Raw genomic sequence first — 20440 nt, 5'->3', positions numbered from 1 at the left:
GGCAGAAGTCATCATCCAAGGGGCGCTGAAGAAGTCTTCCATCCGATTGAAGTCAACATCCAGGCGGCGCTGAAGAAGTCTTCCATCCGATAGAAGTCTTCATCCATGCGGCTTCTTCAATCTTCATCCATCTGGAGCGGAGCCATCTTCATACGAGCCGACGCGGAGCCATCCTCTTCTTCCCGACGACTAACGACGAATGCTTAAGCGCAATTGATTTTAACATGCATCAAGATCACTTTAAACAGCTCTAGTTAACTGTTACAAGAGACAAAAAAGTTGCACAATACACAACAAATTTAAATTTAAAACTACAGTTACACAGGTAACACTGTCTAAAAATAATTTAAAAGAAATATTGCATAAAAAAGTTAGAACATATTCTGCTATGTGAAGAACATTTGAATGGGAAATATTCATATTTCCTGTCGGGTCAGCACATTTGAGAAAACATGATTGGGTTTGCACAGGAGTAAGAGTGTTAGTTTTTCTTTCATGTAATTAGCAAGAGTCCATGAGCTAGTGACGTATGGGATATACATTCCTACCAGGAGGGGCAAAGTTTCCCAAACCTCAAAATGCCTATAAATACACCCCTCACCACACCCACAAATCAGTTTTACAAACTTTGCCTCCTATGGAGGTGGTGAAGTAAGTTTGTGCTAGATTCTACGTTGATATGCGCTCCGCAGCAGGTTGGAGCCGGGTTTTCCTCTCAGCGTGCAGTGAATGTCAGAGGGATGTGAAGAGAGTATTGCCTGTTTGAATTCAATGATCTCCTTCTACGGGGTCTATTTCATAGGTTCTCTGTTATCAGTCGTAGAGATTCATCTCTTACCTCCCTTTTCAGATCGACGATATACTCTTATATATATACCATTACCTCTGCTGATTTTCGTTTCAGTACTGGTTTGGCTTTCTACAAACATGTAGATGAGTGTCCTGGGGTAAGTAAGTCTTATTTTCTGTGACACTCTAAAGCTATGGTTGGGCACTTTTTTATAAAGTTCTAAATATATGTATTCAAACATTTATTTGCCTTGACTCAGGATGTTCAACATTCCTTTTTTTCAGACAGTCAGTTTCATATTTGGGATAATGCATTTGAATCAATTATTTTTTCTTACCTTAAAATTTGACTTTTTCCCTGTGGGCTGTTAGGCTCGCGGGGGCTGAAAATGCTTCATTTTATTGCGTCATTCTTGGCGCGGACTTTTTTGGCGCAAAAAATCTTTTATGTTTCCGGCGTCATACGTATCGCCGGAAGTTGCGTCATTTTTTGACGTTCTTTTGCGCCAAAAATGTCGGCGTTCCGGATGTGGCGTCATTTTTGGCGCCAAAAGCATTTAGGCGCCAAATAATGTGGGCGTCTTATTTGGCGCTAAAAAAATATGGGCGTCGCTTTTGTCTCCACATTATTTAAGTCTCATTTTTCATTGCTTCTGGTTGCTAGAAGCTTGTTCTTTGGCATTTTTTCCCATTCCTGAAACTGTCATTTAAGGAATTTGATCAATTTTGCTTTATATGTTGTTTTTTCTCTTACATATTGCAAGATGTCTCACGTTGCATCTGAGTCAGAAGATACTTCAGGAAAATCGCTGCCTGGTGCTGGAACTACCAAAGCTAAGTGTATCTGCTGTAAACTTTTGGTAGCTGTTCCTCCAGCTGTTGTTTGTATTAAATGTTATGACAAACTTGTTAATGCAGAAAATATTTCCTTTAGTAAAGTACCATTACCTGTTGCAGTTCCATCAACATCTAATGTTCAGAGTGTTCCTGATAACATAAGAGATTTTGTTTCTGAATCCATTAAGAAGGCTATGTCTGTTATTCCTCCTTCTAGTAAACATAAAAAATCTTTTAAAACTTCTCTTTATCCAGATGAATTTTTAAATGAACATCATCATTCTGATTCTAATGATTCTTCTGGTTCAGAGGACTCTGTCTCAGAGGTTGATGCTGATAAATCTTCATATTTATTTAAAATGGAATTTATTCGTTCTTTACTTAAAGAAGTCCTAATTGCATTAGAAATTGAGGATTCTGGTCCTCTTGATACTAAATCTAAACGTTTAGACAAGGTCTTTAAATCTCCTGTAGTTATTCCAGAAGTTTTTCCTGTTCCGGGTGCTATTTCTGAAGTAATTTCCAGAGAATGGAATAATTTGGGTAATTCATTTACTCCTTCTAAACGTTTTAAGCAATTATATCCTGTGCTGTCCGACAGATTAGAGTTTTGGGACAAAATCCCTAAAGTTGATGGGGCTATCTCTACCCTTGCTAAACGTACTACTATTCCTACGGCAGATGGTACTTCCTTTAAGGATCCTTTAGATAGGAAAATTGAATCCTTTCTAAGAAAAGCTTATTTGTGTTCAGGTAATCTTCTTAGACCTGCTATATCTTTGGCGGATGTTGCTGCAGCTTCAACTTTTTGGTTGGAAACTTTAGCGCAACAAGTAACAGATCATTATTCTCATAACATTATTATTCTTCTTCAACATGCTAATAATTTTATCTGTGATGCCATTTTTGATATTATCAGAGTTGATGTCAGGTTTATGTCTCTAGCTATTTTAGCTAGAAGAGCTTTATGGCTTAAAACTTGGAATGCTGATATGTCTTCTAAATCGACTCTACTTTCCCTTTCTTTCCAGGGTAATAAATTATTTGGTTCTCAGTTGGATTCTATTATCTCAACTGTTACTGGTGGGAAAGGAACTTTTTTACCGCAGGATAAAAGATCTAAGGGTAAAAACAGGGCTAATAATCGTTTTCGTTCCTTTCATTTCAACAAAGAACAAAAGCCTGATCCTTCATCCTCAGGAGCAGTTTCAGTTTGGAAACCATCTCCAGTCTGGAATAAATCCAAGCCTTCTAGAAAAGCAAAGCCAGCTTCTAAGTCCACATGAAGGTGCGGCCCTCATTCCAGCTCAGCTGGTAGGGGGCAGATTACGTTTTTTCAAAGAAATTTGGATCGATTCTGTTCACAATCTTTGGATTCAGAACATTGTTTCAGAAGGGTACAGAATTGGTTTCAAGATAAGACCTCCTGCAAAGAGATTTTTTCTTTCCCGTGTCCCAGTAAACCCAGCGAAATCTCAAGCATTTCTGAAATGTGTTTCAGATCTAGAGTTGGCTGGAGTAATTATGCCAGTTCCAGTTCTGGAACAGGGGCTGGGGTTTTATTCGAATCTCTTCATTGTACCAAAGAAGGAGAATTCCTTCAGACCAGTTCTGGATCTAAAAATATTGAATCGTTATGTAAGGATACCAACATTCAAAATGGTAACTATAAGGACTATCCTGCCTTTTGTTCAGCAAGGGCACTATATGTCTACAATAGATTTACAGGATGCATATCTGCATATTCCGATTCATCCAGCTCACTAACAGTTTCTGAGATTCTCTTTCCTGGACAAGCATTACCAGTTTGTGGCTCTGCCGTTTGGCCTAGCAACAGCTCCAAGAATTTTTTACAAAGGTTCTCGGTGCCCTTCTGTCTGTAATCAGAGAACAGGGTATTGTGGTATTTCCTTATTTGGACGATATCTTGGTACTTGCTCAGTCTTCACATTTAGCAGAATCTCATACGAATCGACTTGTGTTGTTTCTTCAAGATCATGGTTGGAGGATCAATTCACTAAAAAGTTCATTGATTCCTCAGACAAGGGTAACCTTTTTGGGTTTCCAGATAGATTCAGTGTCCATGACTCTGTCTTTGACAGACAAGAGACGTCTAAAATTGATTTCAGCTTGTCGAAACCTTCAGTCACAATCATTCCCTTCGGTAGCCTTTTGCATGGAAATTCTAGGTCTTATGACTGCTGCATCGGACGCGATCCCCTTTGCTCGTTTTCACATGCGACCTCTTCAGCTCTGTATGCTGAACCAATGGTGCAGGGATTACACAAAGATATCTCAATTAATATCTTTAAAACCGATTGTACGACACTCTCTGACGTGGTGGACAGATCACCATCGTTTAGTTCAGGGGGCTTCTTTTGTTCTTCCGACCTGGACTGTAATTTCAACAGATGCAAGTCTTACAGGTTGGGGAGCTGTGTGGGGGTCTCTGATGGCACAAGGGGTTTGGGAATCTCAGGAGGTGAGATTACCGATCAATATTCTGGAACTCCGTGCAATTTTCAGAGCTCTTCAGTCTTGGCCTCTTCTGAAGAGAGAATCGTTCATTTGTTTTTAATCATCAGGGAGGGACTCACAGTCCTCTGGCTATGAAAGAAGTATCTCGAATTCTGGTTTGGGCGGAATCCAGCTCCTGTCTAATCTCTGCGGTTCATATCCCAGGTATAGACAATTGGGAAGCGGATTATCTCAGTCGCCAAACGTTGCATCCGGGCGAATGGTCTCTTCACCCAGAGGTATTTCTTCAGATTGTTCAAATGTGGGAACTTCCAGAAATAGATCTGATGGCTTCTCATCTAAACAAGAAACTTCCCAGGTATCCGTCCAGATCCCGGGATCCTCAGGCGGAGGCAGTGGATGCATTATCACTTCCTTGGAAGTATCATCCTGCCTATATCTTTCCGCCTCTAGTTCTTCTTCCAAGAGTAATCTCCAAGATTCTGAAGGAATGCTCGTTTGTTCTGCTGGTAGCTCCAGCATGGCCTCACAGGTTTTGGTATGCGGATCTTGTCCGGATGGCCTCTTGCCAACCGTGGACTCTTCCGTTAAGACCAGACCTTCTGTCGCAAGGTCCTTTTTTCCATCAGGATCTCAAATCCTTACATTTAAAGGTATGGAGATTGAACGCTTGATTCTTGGTCAAAGAGGTTTCTCTGACTCTGTGATTAATACTATGTTACAGGCTCGTAAATCTGTATCTAGAGAGATATATTATAGAGTCTGGAAGACTTATATTTCTTGGTGTCTTTCTCATCATTTTTCCTGGCATTCTTTTAGAATTCCGAGAATTTTACAGTTTCTTCAGGATGGTTTAGATAAAGGTTTGTCCGCAAGTTCCTTGAAAGGACAAATCTCTGCTCTTTCTGTTCTTTTTCACAGAAAGATTGCTAATCTTCCTGATATTCATTGTTTTGTACAAGCCTTGGTTCGTATAAAACCTGTCATTAAGTCAATTTCTCCTCCTTGGAGTTTGAATTTGGTTCTGGGGGCTCTTCAAGCTCCTCCTTTTGAACCCATGCATTCATTGGACATTAAATTACTTTCTTGGAAAGTTTTGTTCCTTTTGGCCATCTCTTCTGCCAGAAGAGTCTCTGAATTATCTGCTCTTTCTTGTGAGTCTCCTTTTCTGATTTTTCATCAGGATAAGGCGGTGTTGCGAACTTCTTTTGAATTTTTACCTAAGGTTGTGAATTCCAACAACATTAGTAGAGAAATTGTGGTTCCTTTATTATGTCCTAATCCTAAGAATTCTAAGGAGAAATCATTGCATTCTTTGGATGTTGTTAGAGCTTTCAAATATTATGTTGAAGCTACTAAGTCTTTCCGAAAGACTTCTAGTCTATTTGTCATCTTTTGCGGTTCTAGAAAAGGCCAGAAAGCTTCTGCCATTTCTTTGGCATCTTGGTTGAAATCTTTAATTCATCATGCCTATGTCGAGTCGGTTAAAACTCCGCCTCAAAGGATTACAGCTCATTCTACTAGGTCAGTTTCTACTTCCTGGGCGTTTAGGAATGAAGCTTCGGTTGATCAGATTTGCAAAGCAGCAACTTGGTCCTCCTTGCATACTTTTACTAAATTCTACCATTTTGATGTGTTTTCTTCTTCTGAAGCAGTTTTTGGTAGAAAAGTACTTCAGGCAGCTGTTTCAGTTTGAATCTTCTGCTTATGTTTTCATTAATCTTTATTTTGGGTGTGGATTATTTTCGGCAGGAATTGGCTGTCTTTATTTTATCCCTCCCTCTCTAGTGACTCTTGCGTGGAAAGATCCACATCTTGGGTAGTCATTATCCCATACGTCACTAGCTCATGGACTCTTGCTAATTACATGAAAGAAAACATAATTTATGTAAGAACTTACCTGATAAATTCATTTCTTTCACATTAGCAAGAGTCCATGAGGCCCACCCTTTTTTTGTGGTGGTTATGATTTTTTGTATAAAGCACAATTATTCCAATTCCTTATTTTATATGCTTTCGCACTTTTTTCTTATCACCCCACTTCTTGGCTATTCGTTAAACTGATTTGTGGGTGTGGTGAGGGGTGTATTTATAGGCATTTTGAGGTTTGGGAAACTTTGCCCCTCCTGGTAGGAATGTATATCCCATACGTCACTAGCTCATGGACTCTTGCTAATATGAAAGAAATGAATTTATCAGGTAAGTTCTTACATAAATTATGTTTTTTATGCTTTTAACACTCATTTAAATCTATGAGGGAATATATTAACGCAATTGCGATATTCGAAGTTCGGCTTTTTGCACGTGCTGAAAACATTTTACTTGTAATACAAGTGCTACCCGATGCGCACAAAGTTAATGCGTTTGAGTGGGAGCGAAGAATACCCATCCACTCGTAATCTAGTACAAAATGTACAAACATTTATTGAAGTTTCAAATTAAAAACAATTCACAGAAACAAAAAATGGGTATGCCAATAGATAGATCTCACGCGTTTTAGCCCTTTGCCATAATCATAGATCCTGTTTAAACATTGTTAAACATTGTTACTCCTCTATTAAAAAAGCATATTCTATTAGCTCATAGGCTGCACATGAATTAGTGCCCAACATGCCCATTTAACTATATGCATGCTGTGTCTTATGACTGCAGTCTTATGGAAAATGTACAATGTTAGTCTATGTTTTGTCTTACCAATTTTATAATGTTTAATAGCTTATAGTATAATATTTCAGAATGCAGTTCTGCTGTTCTTGAGTTTGCACATTCAGTACATTCCAGCAACAGAATTATTCCTCTCTGTGCTCTGAATAATCAGGTTGTTAATAACAATGTATGGCTTTAGGGTATATGATGACCTAAACTAACACTAATTCTTTCAGAGTTAACGAACTGATGATATTCATAATTGTTAGGACAAATAACACATGAACATGATATATAGCTTAATTAAATATTTAATTTAGTTTGATTTGGACTCTGGAGAGTTAAATTGTGTTGCCTGCGTCTGTGCATAAAATAATAATTGAAACAACTATATAACACAATTTTAAACAAATACGTAAATTAAGGTCACCAAATTCCATAGGAGGAGTATGAGGGAGCAAACCCACTAGAATTTTGTTTGATGTCTTTTCAGGAACATTGTTTTAGTTGCCCAGAGGCCTTCGCAAGTGGGAAATTCCCAATCATCACTGCTTTACAGTCAGAGAGACAGGCAACAGAAAGGCAATAGTTAACTTCTTGAAGCTGATATTGTACACAGAAGCAGAAGGACAACACTATGCAGTTTCGGCAAAAAGGGAATGAGGAGAGACCCTTCTCTTTAAAGGGACAGTCAAGTCCAAAAAAAACTTTCATGATTCAGATAGGGCATGTAATTTTAAACAACTTTCCAATATACTTTTATCACCAATTTTGCTTTGTTCTCTTGGTATTCTTAGTTGAATGCTAAACCTAGGAGGTTCCTATGCTAATTTCTTAGACCTTGAAGGCCACCTCTATTCTAAATGCATTTTGACCACTAGAGGGCATTAGTTCATGTTTTTCATATAGATAACATTGAGCTCATGCTCATGAATTTACCATGGAGACATCTCTGATTGGCTAAAATGCAAGTCTGTCAAAAGAACTGAAATAAGGGGGCAGTCTGCTGAGGCTTAGATAAAAGGTTATTACAGAGGTAAAACGTATATAATTATAACTGTGTTGGTTATGCAAAACTGGGGAATTGGTAATTAAGGGATTATCTATCTTTTAAAACAACAAAAATGCTGGTGTTCTGTTAGTGATTACAACACATGCTTCCTCATTGCTTGTGGTGTGGGGTAAGAGACATCTCATGTCCTTCTGAAATGTAAGTGATCATCTACAGGAACAAATGACCCTTTATTCCCTTATTTTAAAGGGCCAGTAAACCCACCAAATAATGTTATATAATTCTGCACATAGTGCAGAATTATATAACATTAGATTAGCGCCAGCTTTGTAAATCAAAGTATGTCACAGATATTTTCTTACAAAAATGTATTTTACAGGGGGCGTGTCTGGGCTATTGCCCAAGATGGCAGATAACACGGGAGCTCTGCTATGGGGATATACATTCCGCCGTGTATCTCAAATTGTGAAAGCCATCCGGTAGGATATTCTATTGTAGGTGATAACTAAAGGTTTACCGGAGAGAAAAATATAACTGTCTGTAAGATACTGAACTCCACAGACTGGACCGTTGCAGGCTTTGGCGGCCCAGTGCGGGAAAGCCTCCAACACCCCCTCCCAGGGAACCGGGGTTTAAGTGAATAACAGGACGCTTCACTCCTTTCAATATATGCATCTTCGGAAACCAGAGTAAACCAAGATTCCTGCACAGAACTTTCTTTGACCATGGAGGAAGAACTATATGCCAAAATACAAGCTTTATTTGCTAAGTCTGAGCATCAAATAAATAGCAGATTTAATCACCTCATGGCAATAGTAGGAGCCCAGCCTACTGAAGGGGTCTATCCTGGGCCTGATAAGGGGGAAGAAATGAAAGGCGAGGTCCAATCGAGTGCTGGGGATGTTCTCACTAAATATGTCTCACCTGAAACGAGGCAGCTAGAAGTTGGCATAGCTGAGACAAATATGAAAGATGCGTGTGGATCAATGATCCTGCGGGACCTGGAAGTACTGATACCCGAGAAGTATACAAGCGTGGACAGAGGCCCCTTCATCAGTGTATGGGATATGGCATAAACGACTGACATCTACTTTGGAGAAGATCGCCAGGCTGGTGTCGTTTGTGGGGTAGCAGTGGGGAGAGCGGCTGGCTCCCGGATGCGTGGCCCTGCCGGTGAACATAAGCTGCAGGCGGACTGTTGTTGTACTACTGTTTACACGTACTCAGCAATGGACTTGGCTCTACAGGGGATTGTCAAGTCATTAGAAGGCTCTTGGTATTTCAGTACCCTCACGAAAGTCGGCATTGGGTGACACTTTAAGTATAGTGGGAATCCTGGACCTGCAGGCCCGGTATAGTATCCTGTTTTTGAACTGTACACCTCTTTGAGTTTAAGACTTGGGCACTTTAATGAAAATCGTGAGGTTTGAAGTTGAGGCCCATGATGCTATAATTTATATAGCCGGACTCCCACACCCTGTACCAGTTTGGCTGTAGTTTTCTTTTTGACTGATATATCATGTTCAATTTACATGCCTTTGGGAAATGCACTATATAATTGTATATATAGATATATGAGCTCTTGTTTAGGTGAGCATATACATATAGTTCTCCTCTATAAAATGTGAATGACTGGTTAGCATTTACTATTATCAATTTAGGCTATATAACCTCTGATACTCAGATTAGGATTGGCAAAGCATAGTACACCTTATCTCCTTATCTCATATGCAACTTCTTACAAGCTTATGTAAGGTGGAGGGCTTTCCCTATTATTTATCTCTAAAGGAGCTGACAATAAATAAGAATAAATCCTTAAACTCTTTTGCTCCCAGCCTTTCTAGTATTATATCCTGCAATGAGTTTACCCATAGTTTTACTTAAACATGCAGGACCTTATATTTCTATAAGGCTAATTAATTTGCTTGTGCTGCAATCCCTTGAGGATGTTTTGAAAACTAAAGAGTTTAATTGTATATGTTATGTGAGGGTCTGTGCCGTCAAGTTGGTTATCTTGCATGGCTTTGTTTACAATGTTCCTTTGTTCATTATGTGTAATTGCATGACAGGAAGGGCCCTCCTCCATTATATTTTATTTAACATCGGAGTAAGTGAGGTTTGCCGGATATTTACGATTTCCGTAATGTGCATTGCACTGTTCGTCTATATAGATGTTTATCCTCCTCACATATGAACTCCATCACAACATACACTGAGTATTTTGCAGCAGATTCTTGTAATTTATTCCCCTTATGTTGTCAGTCTTATGACTTATAAAGATGAGGGTTTTAGGTTTGAGGGCCCCCTTTAGTTAAGCACATGGGACTTTTGTAGCTAAATATTTCCATAGATCCTCTATACTCCTGTGACTCAGCTGCTATTGTTGTGACAGACCCCTCTGTCAACCTCCCTACGGATTATGGATTCAGGCATTATGTAAAGTCACCCTGTGCCCATTATAGGTACAGGGTGCAAATCCAACAGTACTGGAGGGGTTAACTTCAGTTTTGAGTAACTGTTAGTTTTGAGTAACTGTATTGTCTAAGACAGTTGTTGTTAGCAGTTGTTGTTGTTGCACCAGTTTTAAGCAGTGGCTAGAAGCAAAATAAATAGCTGATTTAGACTTAAACTTGGACTGAATTATTTAGACACCATTTTTAAGATGAGGATGTCTCTGCCTAACTAAAATATATTGCGGATCCTACTGCCTCTCCGCTACAATTGGTGGCAAGCGACGGGTTAGTCCTCATAGCCCAGAAGAGCAACTACACATCCGGACCTAATGGGAATACAGTATGAAAGGCTGAAAAGAGCCACCCTTAAAGACCTGCTAGAACAACTGTACAGTGAGTTGTTATACTGTTAAGTCTGGGAAAAGTAAAGTAGAAGGGAAAGTGTTGCTTCAAGGAATAATTGTGAGTTACTGCACACACAGCAATTATCAGACTGAGCAGACAGACAGAGAACACAGTTTGCTTGTTACGGGACTTAAAAAAGCGACTTCTTGAAGAGGGAGATTATTACAATACTGACCGAGATGGATGGAGTACCAGGGCCTGAAGGAACCAATGAGCCCAGCATATCAAGCTTTGACCGGGCGGTTAAAATAAGACTGGCACATTATGGCCCCAACCCGACTGCCGAAATTATCGCCCGGGTCATAGCAGCTGTGGATGCCAACCTACTTTGCCAAAGCAGCGCTGCAGCAGCCCAAGTCACAGCAACACCAGTGGAAAAGAGAAAGGTACATTTTGCAGCTTTTAAAAACTTCATGGAAACAGAAGGAGAGATTGATGGGTACCTTGCGGATTTTGAGAGACAATGTGCACTACACAAGGTACCCACAGAGGACTGGTTCACGATATTATCCAGAAAATTATCCGGCCGGGCCAGCGAGGCTTTTCGGGCCATTCCAGATGAGGAAGTCAGGGATTATAATGTTGTAAAAGAGGCTCTGCTCTCCAGGTATGCAATTACACCGGAGGCATACAGGAGACGGTTCAGAGACACTGTTAAATTAGCTGGAGATTCCTACGTCGAGTGGGCATATAAGGTGCACTGCACAGCAGGTCACTGGATAGCGGGGTGCCAAGCCGTATCTGGGAAAGAGGTGCTGCAGCTATTCCTGTTGGAACATTGCTTTGACAAGTTATCAGCAGGAGTTAGAGAGTGGGTTCGGGACCTTAAACCCTCCACCCTGCATGAAGCTGCTCACCTGGCAGATGAGTATACGGATGCCCGCAAACTGGACACTGCTAACAATAAGATCCCTGCCAGAGTGGAGTACAGACCCACAGTCACCCCAGCAGCTACCAGTTACCAACCCCCGGCGCACCGCTATACCACACTGCCTTCAGCCACGAACTATCCTCAGATAGCCTGGTTCAACTCACGGGATTACTCACAGCCTATTCAGTGCTTTGGATGTAAGCAACTAGGGCACAAAAGACCAGAGTGTCCCCTAAACACAGCGAACCAAGCACAGTCCTGGAGAAGACCCGCCGGCGGAAACCCACGTAACCCTCAGCCTGCTGCCCACTGCGTTGAGGAGAAAGAATGCTGGGGCATCCTACATAAAGCAGACCCCATGCAAGCTGCCCGCCGGGATAACCGGCAACAGCACCGGCAACTGGTTAAAGTGGATGGGAAGGAGGTCAGTGGTCTACGGGATACTGGTGCTACCATGACCTTGCTCCAAAAGAACTTGGTGTCCGAGAACCAGCACACCGGAGACACTGTGGCTGTGAGGGTAGCAGGGGGTGCTGTGTTCCGCCTACCTGTTGCCCGGGTACATTTGGATTGGGGAGTGGGCGCTAGACATGTGAATGTGGGGGTCATGAAGGACTTACCAGCTGATGTTCTCCTTGGAGATGACTTGGCCCCCCTTGTTTTTGCCTATACTCCCATGGGTCCCGCCGATGTTAACCCTGTGACTACCCGTGCCCAGATCCGTACCGCAGAGACTGACCCACCTGCTGCTGAGCCCCAGGACGCTGAGCTCAGTAAATCTCTGTCCACTATTGATACGTGGAAGTCCCGTTACAATGCGCTGATGAAGGAGAAGAGTCAAGTAGAGGATGAAATGGTCACGTTAAACAATCACGTAACGGTGCTATCGGGAGAAAAGAGGAGTGCAGAGGAAAAAGCGCGTTTAGAACGGGAATCTCTGCTAGACAAGCTGCACCGACAGACCACAGAAAACACCAGCTTGAGAGTGGAACATGAAAAATTGAAGACAAACTTAGCGACACTGGAGGAGAAGCTGATGCTGGCTCATAGTGAGGTGCAGCAACTCAAGGGCACCCTACGTCAGTATGAAGGACTTGTGGATACCTTTAAAGAACAGGTACAAAAAAACTCGTAAAGAAGCCAATGAGATTTGTCTCCAACTGGAAAGAAGCATCTCTGAAAACAAAAACTTGAAGGAATGTTTAGCCCTGGTCTGGGCACTGAAGAAGTTGAACCCTTATTTATACGGACAGGAATTCTCTCTCATAACAGGAATGCAGATGGATTGTCCCGGCAAACTGACATTCCTACCACCTCCTAGTCCGGTCATCCCCAAGTTGACCCACCAAAGGGTCAAGCCGGGTCTGCCGGAGTGTCCCACCAGTAAATAAATACTATTAATCATGTCTGATGGCAAACATCAGCTTATAAGTGTTATTATTGTTTTACAAGAAAAGTTTTGTTCTATGATAAATTTGTATTTTTATTTTGTATTTCAGAAATTGCTAATTTCCATATGTTTTAATGTGTTCCTTATACTGTAAAGTATCACAGCCTGTATTCTGTAGATATGCACAGGTTCTCTGTTACTTATAGTGCTGTGGTCATTTTATAACAACATTTTGCAGGTATAATATATAGTATTGCTGATCAAGTAATGTTATTACTACCCTAAATTCACTAACGCCTAGATTTAGAGTTTGGCGTTAGCCGTCAAAACCAGCGTTAGAGGCTCCTAACGCTGGTTTTGGGCTACCGCTGGTATTTAGAGTTTTGTAGGTAAGGGTCTAACGCTCACTTTGCAGCCGCGACTTTTCCATACCGCAGATCCCCCTACGCCATTTGCGTATCCTATCTTTTCAATGGGATCTTTCTAACGCCGGTATTTAGAGTCTTGGCTGAAGTGAGCGTTAGAACTCTAACGACAAAACTCCAGCCGCAGAAAAAAGTCAGGAGTTAAGAGCTTTATGGGCTAACACCGGTTTATAAAGCTCTTAACTACTGTGCTCTAAAGTACACTAACACCCATAAACTACCTATGTACCCCTAAACCGAGGCCCCCCCCACATCGCCGCCACTCTAATAAATTGTTTTAACCCCTAATCTGACGACCGCACACCGCCGCCACCTACGTTATCCCTATGTACCCCTAATCTGCTGCCCCTAACACCGCCGACCCCTATATTATATTTATTAACCCCTAATCTGCCCCCCACAACGTCGCCGCCAGCTACCTACACTTATTAACCCCTAATCTGCCGGCCGGACCTCACCGCTACTATAATAAATGTATTAACCCCTAATCCGCCTCACTAACCCTACAATAAATAGTATTAACCCCTAATCTGCCCTCCCTAACATTGCTGACACCTAACTTCAAGTATTAACCCCTAATCTGCCGACCGGACCTCACCGCTACTCTAATAAATGTATTAACCCCTAAAGCTAAGTCTAACCCTAACCCTAACACCCCCCTAAGTTAAATATAATTTAAATATAACGAAATAAATGAACTCTTATTAAATAAATTATTCCTATTTAAAGCTAAATACTTACCTGTAAAATAAACCCTAATATAGCTACAATATAAATTATAATTATATTGTAGCTATTTTAGGATTTATATTTATTTTACAGGCATCTTTGTATTTATTTTAACCAGGTACAATAGCTATTAAATAGTTTATTAACTATTTAATAGCTACCTAGTTAAAATAATTACAAAATTACCTTTAAAATAAATCCTAACCTAAGTTACAATTAAACCTAACACTACACTATCAATAAATTAATTAAATAAAATACCTACAATTAAATCTAACACTACACTATCAATAAATTAATTAAATAAAATACCTACAAATACCTACAAATAAATACAATTAAATAAACTAACTAAAGTACAAAAAATAAAAAAAGCTAAGTTACAAAAAATAAAAAAATTAATTACAATCATAATAAAAATATTACAACAATTTTAAGCTAATTACACCTACTCTAAGCCCCCTAATAAAATAACAAAGCCCCCCAAAATAAAAAAATGCCCTACCCTATTCTAAAATTAAAATAGAAAAGCTCTTTTACCTTACCAGCCCTTAAAAGGGCTTTTTGCGGGGCATGCCCCAAATAATTCAGCTCTTTTGCCTGTAAAAAAAAAACATACAATACCCCTCCCCAACATTACAACCCACCACCCACATACCCCTAATCTAACCCAAACCCCCCTTAAATAAACCTAACACTAAGCCCCTGAAGATCTTCCTACCTTGCCTTCACCATGCCAGGTATCACTGATCGTTCCAGGCTCCGAAGTCTTCATCCAAGCCCAAGCGGGGGCTGGAGATCCATAGCCCAAGCGGGGGCTGGAGATCCATCATCCGGCTGAAGTCCTCTATCAAGCGGCAAGAAGAAGTCAAGAAGAGGCTCCAAAGTCTTCATCCTATCCGGGCAGAAGAGGAGATCCAGACCGGCAACCATCTTCTTCCAAGCGGCATCTTCTATCTTCATCCGATGACGAGCGGCTCCATCTTGAAGACCTCCACCGCGGATCCATCCTCTTCTTCCGACGTCCTAAGTCCGAATGAAGGTTCCTTTAAATGACGTCATCCAAGATTGCGTACCTCGAATTCCGATTGGCTGATAGGATTCTATCAGCCAATCGGAATTAAGGTAGGAAAAATCTGATTGGCTGATGGAATCAGCCAATCAGATTCAAGTTCAATCCGATTGGCTGATCCAATCAGCCAATCAGATTGAGCTTGTATTCTATTGGCTGATCGGAACAGCCAATAGAATGCGAGCTCAATCTGATTGGCTGATTCAATCAGCCAATCAGATTTTCCCTACCTTAATTCCGATTGGCTGATAGAATCCTATCAGCCAATCGGAATTCGAGGGACGCCATCTTGGATGATGTCATTTAAAGGAACCTTCATTCGGACTTAGGACGTCGGAAGAAGAGGATGGATCCGTGCTGGAGGTCTTCAAGATGGAGCCGCTCGTCATCGGATGAAGATAGAAGATGCCGCTTGGAAGAAGATGGTTGCCGGTCCGGATCTCCTCTTCTGCGCGGATAGGATGAAGACTTTGGAGCCTCTTCTGGACTTCTTCTTGCCGCTTGATAGAAGACTTCAGCCGGATGATGGATCTCCAGCCCCCGCTTGGGTTATGGATCTCCACCCCCCGCTTGGGCTTGGATGAAGACTTCGGAGCCTGGAACGATCGGTGATACCTGGCATGGTGAAGACAAGGTAGGAAGATCTTCAGGGGCTTAGTGTTAGGTTTATTTAAGGGGGGTTTGGGTTAGATTAGGGGTATGTGGGTGGTGGGTTGTAATGTTGGGGGGGGTATTGTATGGTTTTTTTTACAGGCAAAAGAGCTGAATTCTTTGGGGCATGCTCCGCAAAAAGCCCTTTTAAGGGCTGGTAAGGTAAAAGAGCTTTTCTATTTTAATTTTAGAATAGGGAAGGGAATTTTTTTATTTTGGGGGGCTTTGTTATTTTATTAGGGGGCTTAGAGTAGGTGTAATTAGCTTAAAATTGTTGTAATATTTTTCTAATGTTTGTAATTAATTTTTTTATTTTTTGTAACTTAGCTTTTTTTATTTTTTGTACTTTAGTTAGTTTATTTAATTGTATTTATTTGTAGGTATTTTATGTAATTAATTTATTGATAGTGTAGTGTTAGATTTAATTGTAGGTATTTTATTTAATTAATTTATTGATAGTGTAGTGTTAGGTTTAATTGTAACTTAGGTTAGGATTTATTTTAAAGGTAATTCTGTAATTATTTTAACTAGCTAGCTATTAAATTGTTATTAACTATTTAATAGCTATTGTACCTGGTTAAAATAAATACAAAGTTGCCTGTAAAATAAATATTAATCCTAAAATAGCTACAATATAATTATAATTTATATTTTAGCTATATTAGGGTTTATTTTACAGGTAAGTATTTAGCTTTAAATAGGAATAATTTATTTAATAAGAGTTAATTTATTTCATTAGATTTAAATTATATTTAATTTAGGGGGGTGTTAGTGTTAAGGTTAGACTTAGCTTTAGGGGTTAATACATTTATTAGAGTAGCGGTGAGGTCCGGTCGGCAGATTAGGGGGTTAATACTTGAAGTTAGGTGTCAGCGATGTTAGGGAGGGCAGATTAGGGGTTAATACTATTTATTATAGGGTTAGTGAGGCGGATTAGGGGTTAATAAATTTATTATAGTAGCGGTGAGGTCCGGTCGGCAGATTAGGGGTTATTAAGTGTAGTTAGGTGGAGGCGACGTAGGGGGCGGCAGATTAGGGGTTAATAAATATAATATAGGGGTCGGCGGTGTTAGGGGCAGCAGATTAGGGGTACATAGGTTTAATGTAGGTTGCGGCGGTGTACGGAGCGGCAGATTAGGGGTTAAAAAAAATATGCAGGTGTCAGCGATAGCGGGGGCGGCAGATTAGGGGTTAATAAGTGTAAGGCTAGGGGTGTTTAGACTCGGGGTACATGTTAGGGTGTTAGGTGCAGACATAGGAAGTGTTTCCCCATAGGAAACAATGGGGCTGCGTTAGGAGCTGAACGCTGCTTTTTTGCAGGTGTTTGGTTTTTTTTCAGCTCAAAATGCCCCATTGTTTCCTATGGGGGAATCGTGCACGAGCACGTTTTTGAAGCTGGCCGCGTCCGTAAGCACCGCTGGTATTGAGAGTTGCAGTGGCGGTAAATATGCTATACGCTCCCTTTTTGGAGCCTAACGCAGCCCTTCTGTGAACTCTAAATACCAGCGGTATTTAAAAGGTGCGGGCGAAAAAAAGCCAGCGTTAGATACGCGGGTCGTTACCGACAAAACTCTAAATCTAGCCGTAAGGATTTAATTGTACTTGTTTAGGATTATAAAATGTTAAATGTCTACACTAAATCACTGTTTTACACTAATACTATACCATTTCCAGGATAGCTCGAAAGACGACGTCCACTGTGACTTTTGTTGCCTCTCTCCAGTCAGTGACGGGACGGAGATACTTGATCTGAGGAGAATAATCCAGAACACCCAGAGTGTCTGTGACATTGTAATATCCACATGATTCCTGACAGTGGGTCAAAGCTGGATAAACGGGAAGAGACTGATTACAGAAGCTACATTATATAGGGCTCCAGGGACAGATAAGGATAGAAACAGTGGACAGAATTTATGAATTTTTAGTGCTATAAAAGTACTCAAACAAAGGTTGGTAATCTTGCTTACTATACAGTTGCAAGAAAAAAGAGTGTGATCCCTTAGGAATTGCCTAGATTTATTAGAAGAAGAAAAAACAATCTCACTAAACTAATAACACACAAACAATGAAAACATTGAGTAATCATTCACAGTGCAGGTTGGAAAAAGTAACTGAACACTTGAATTTAATAATTTGTAGATTTACCTTATATACATATATATATATATATATATATATATATATATATATATATATATATATATATATATATATATATATATATATATATATATATATATATATATATATATATACTGTATATACATAGATATAAATATTTATTTATAAACACTTAGAATATATTCCCTTATGTGAAGAACATTGGAATGTGAAATAATTACAGTAAATACACAGTTAAACACATTATTAAATATGAATATTGCACAAATATGATTTTACATGTTTTCAGCTACTTGACTGCAAAGGGCTTCAATGCACTTAAATATATGTCAAAATATGTGTAAATATGTATTTATGTTTATGTCTGTAAATACATATATACTCGCATATAAACATATTTATCATCTGGGCTTCGTCTGCATCTGACAAGGCTAGCCACAGTCATAAAGCTAGTATACAGTGCAGTATTTTGCAGTTGTTTTATAAAGCAAGGTTGGAAAAAATAAATAGCAAAAGAATATTGCAAAGTTGTTTTACTATGCATAACTAAACATTTTTCTTTTTTTAAATCTTAGTGTGTTTACTATCCCTTTAACAAACAGTAATTTGTATTTGTGAGCAGCTGACAACTATAATTACTTTATTCTAAAACTCTAGCTATTAGTTCCGAAATTTCTGCACCATGAAAGCTTTTGTCAAAGAACCATAGTGAACTATAAATTGCTATCAGGGTCTATAGACAGGCCAGGTTTCTTATTAAAGGCACAGTCTAAATTAGTCTAGCCTCAATTAAACTTCAATGATTCAGATGGGGCATGCACTTTTAAATAACTTGCCAATTTACTTTTATAATCAAATTTGCTTTGTTCTCTTGGTATTCTGTGTTGAAAGCTAAACCTAGGTAGGCTGATATGCTAATATTTAAGACCTTGAAGGCCGCATCCTATCTAAGTGCATTATGACTGTTTTTCACAGCTAGACAGCCCTAGTTCATGTGTGCCATATAGATAACATTACGCTCACTCCCATAGAGTTATTTATGAGTCAGCACTGATTGGCTAAAATGCAAGTCTGTCAAAATAACTGAGATAAGCGGGCAGTCTGCTAAGGCTTAGATATAAGGTAATCACAGAGGTAAAAATTGTATTAACATTACAGTGTTGGTTATGAAAAACGGGGGAATTGTTAACAAAGGGATTATCTATCTTTTTAAGTAATAACAATTTTCAAGTAGACCATATTGCCGCTTTTAAAAGGGACACATATGAAAAATATTCATATTTTCATATTTTTATATGTTAAAATTATACATAATTTTTCATATGTGTCCATTTTTAAAGCAGCAATATGGTTGGTCAGCCTACTTTAAAGGGACAATAAACTTAAAATGTTATTGCATTCAATTTAAAATGTAATCCCATTAACTAGTTTATCTAACATAATTGATACATTAATTGTTTATTTTACCTTCTTTTGGTGTAAACACTGTATACACTGAAAAGCTCCCCTCAGAGCGGCTGCAGTGCATACAATATACTTAAAATATGTTGCAGTTTTTATCCAAGCTACATGCTACACAGTGATTGTTTATATTAGTGGTTTATTTTATTTAATAGTAATAGTTTATGACCACTGAGCCTAATTGGCCATAACATAATTAGAGGTGTATCCCTTTGCTGCTTTTAATTTCCAAACTGTAAAAAATCTGCTGACAAAATTACATTATGCTTTTGCATATAGATTTTTTTGCAATTCAGTTATTAATTGCTGATACATCTTATGCATGATAAAAACATAAAAAAAAATTAATGACTCTTTAATTTTGCCTAAGTTCCCCTAATCAATTCTCACGTATTACTAGTTTACAAACTATACGATTCAATATATTGTTTTACTAAGATGCATAGGTGGGCATTGTTAGGTATTATTGTTTTTATTTATTATAATAATTTATACAGCTTAAAAATACTTTAATACCTAATATATATGAGGATTTCCTTAGTAGTTAGCAAATAAAAATCTAAAATATTGAATAATTAGACTGAGTAGAATAGATAAGTTGTTAACAGGCTGCTTTTAAATATATGTACTGTAAACGGACACATAATTAAGTTTACACTTACCACATGCCAGATACAACAGCACCACGGTCTTCAGCATTTCATGTCCGTCTGGTATATACCTAGTATCCTTGGGAAAATGCTGAGGTTTGGGACTGGGGTGTTTTGCTGCTCGCTTTATTATCCAAACTCACTGTGCAATAAATGAAAAAGCACAACATTAGGGAGCTATTACAAAAAAGGTGGTTTGACTAGACAAGCTGGTTTATCTACTGTTCTTAAACAAGTATTGAGTATTGATGACATTGTCCATAAAGGTAGAGATTGTATAGCATTTTGTAAAGGATTATTCACTGATTTGGGGCCAGATTACAAATGGAGCGCAAATGCTTGCGCGCAACTGATATCCATTTTTTGTGATCGTTTGTGCGCAGGTTGAATTGCGCTGATATTACAAGTTGAAAGCAAACGCAATTTACTGATCCAGTATAACTGTAAAAA

General features: G+C 39.3%; 1 protein-coding gene across 1 annotated transcript in view; it reads right to left on the bottom strand.

Moving 5' to 3' along the window:
* The window catches only part of LOC128664133 (5-hydroxytryptamine receptor 3A-like), a 172202-nt gene extending 152075 nt beyond the window's left edge, over nucleotides 1–20127 (bottom strand). The window contains exons 1-2 of the mRNA XM_053718839.1: nucleotides 20003–20127; nucleotides 17424–17584 (exon numbers count right to left, since the gene is read on the bottom strand). Of these exons, the coding sequence (XP_053574814.1) occupies nucleotides 17424–17584; nucleotides 20003–20039 (198 nt within the window). The 5' untranslated portion in view covers nucleotides 20040–20127. The remainder of the gene's footprint in view (nucleotides 1–17423; nucleotides 17585–20002) is intronic.
* Nucleotides 20128–20440: the final 313 nt, after the last annotated feature.

The sequence above is a fragment of the Bombina bombina genome, chromosome 1 (genome assembly GCF_027579735.1).
Source record: "Bombina bombina isolate aBomBom1 chromosome 1, aBomBom1.pri, whole genome shotgun sequence".
Classification (NCBI taxonomy): domain Eukaryota; kingdom Metazoa; phylum Chordata; class Amphibia; order Anura; family Bombinatoridae; genus Bombina; species Bombina bombina.
The sequence above is the reverse complement of the archived record's forward strand: the minus strand, read 5'-3'. Positions and strand labels throughout refer to the sequence as shown.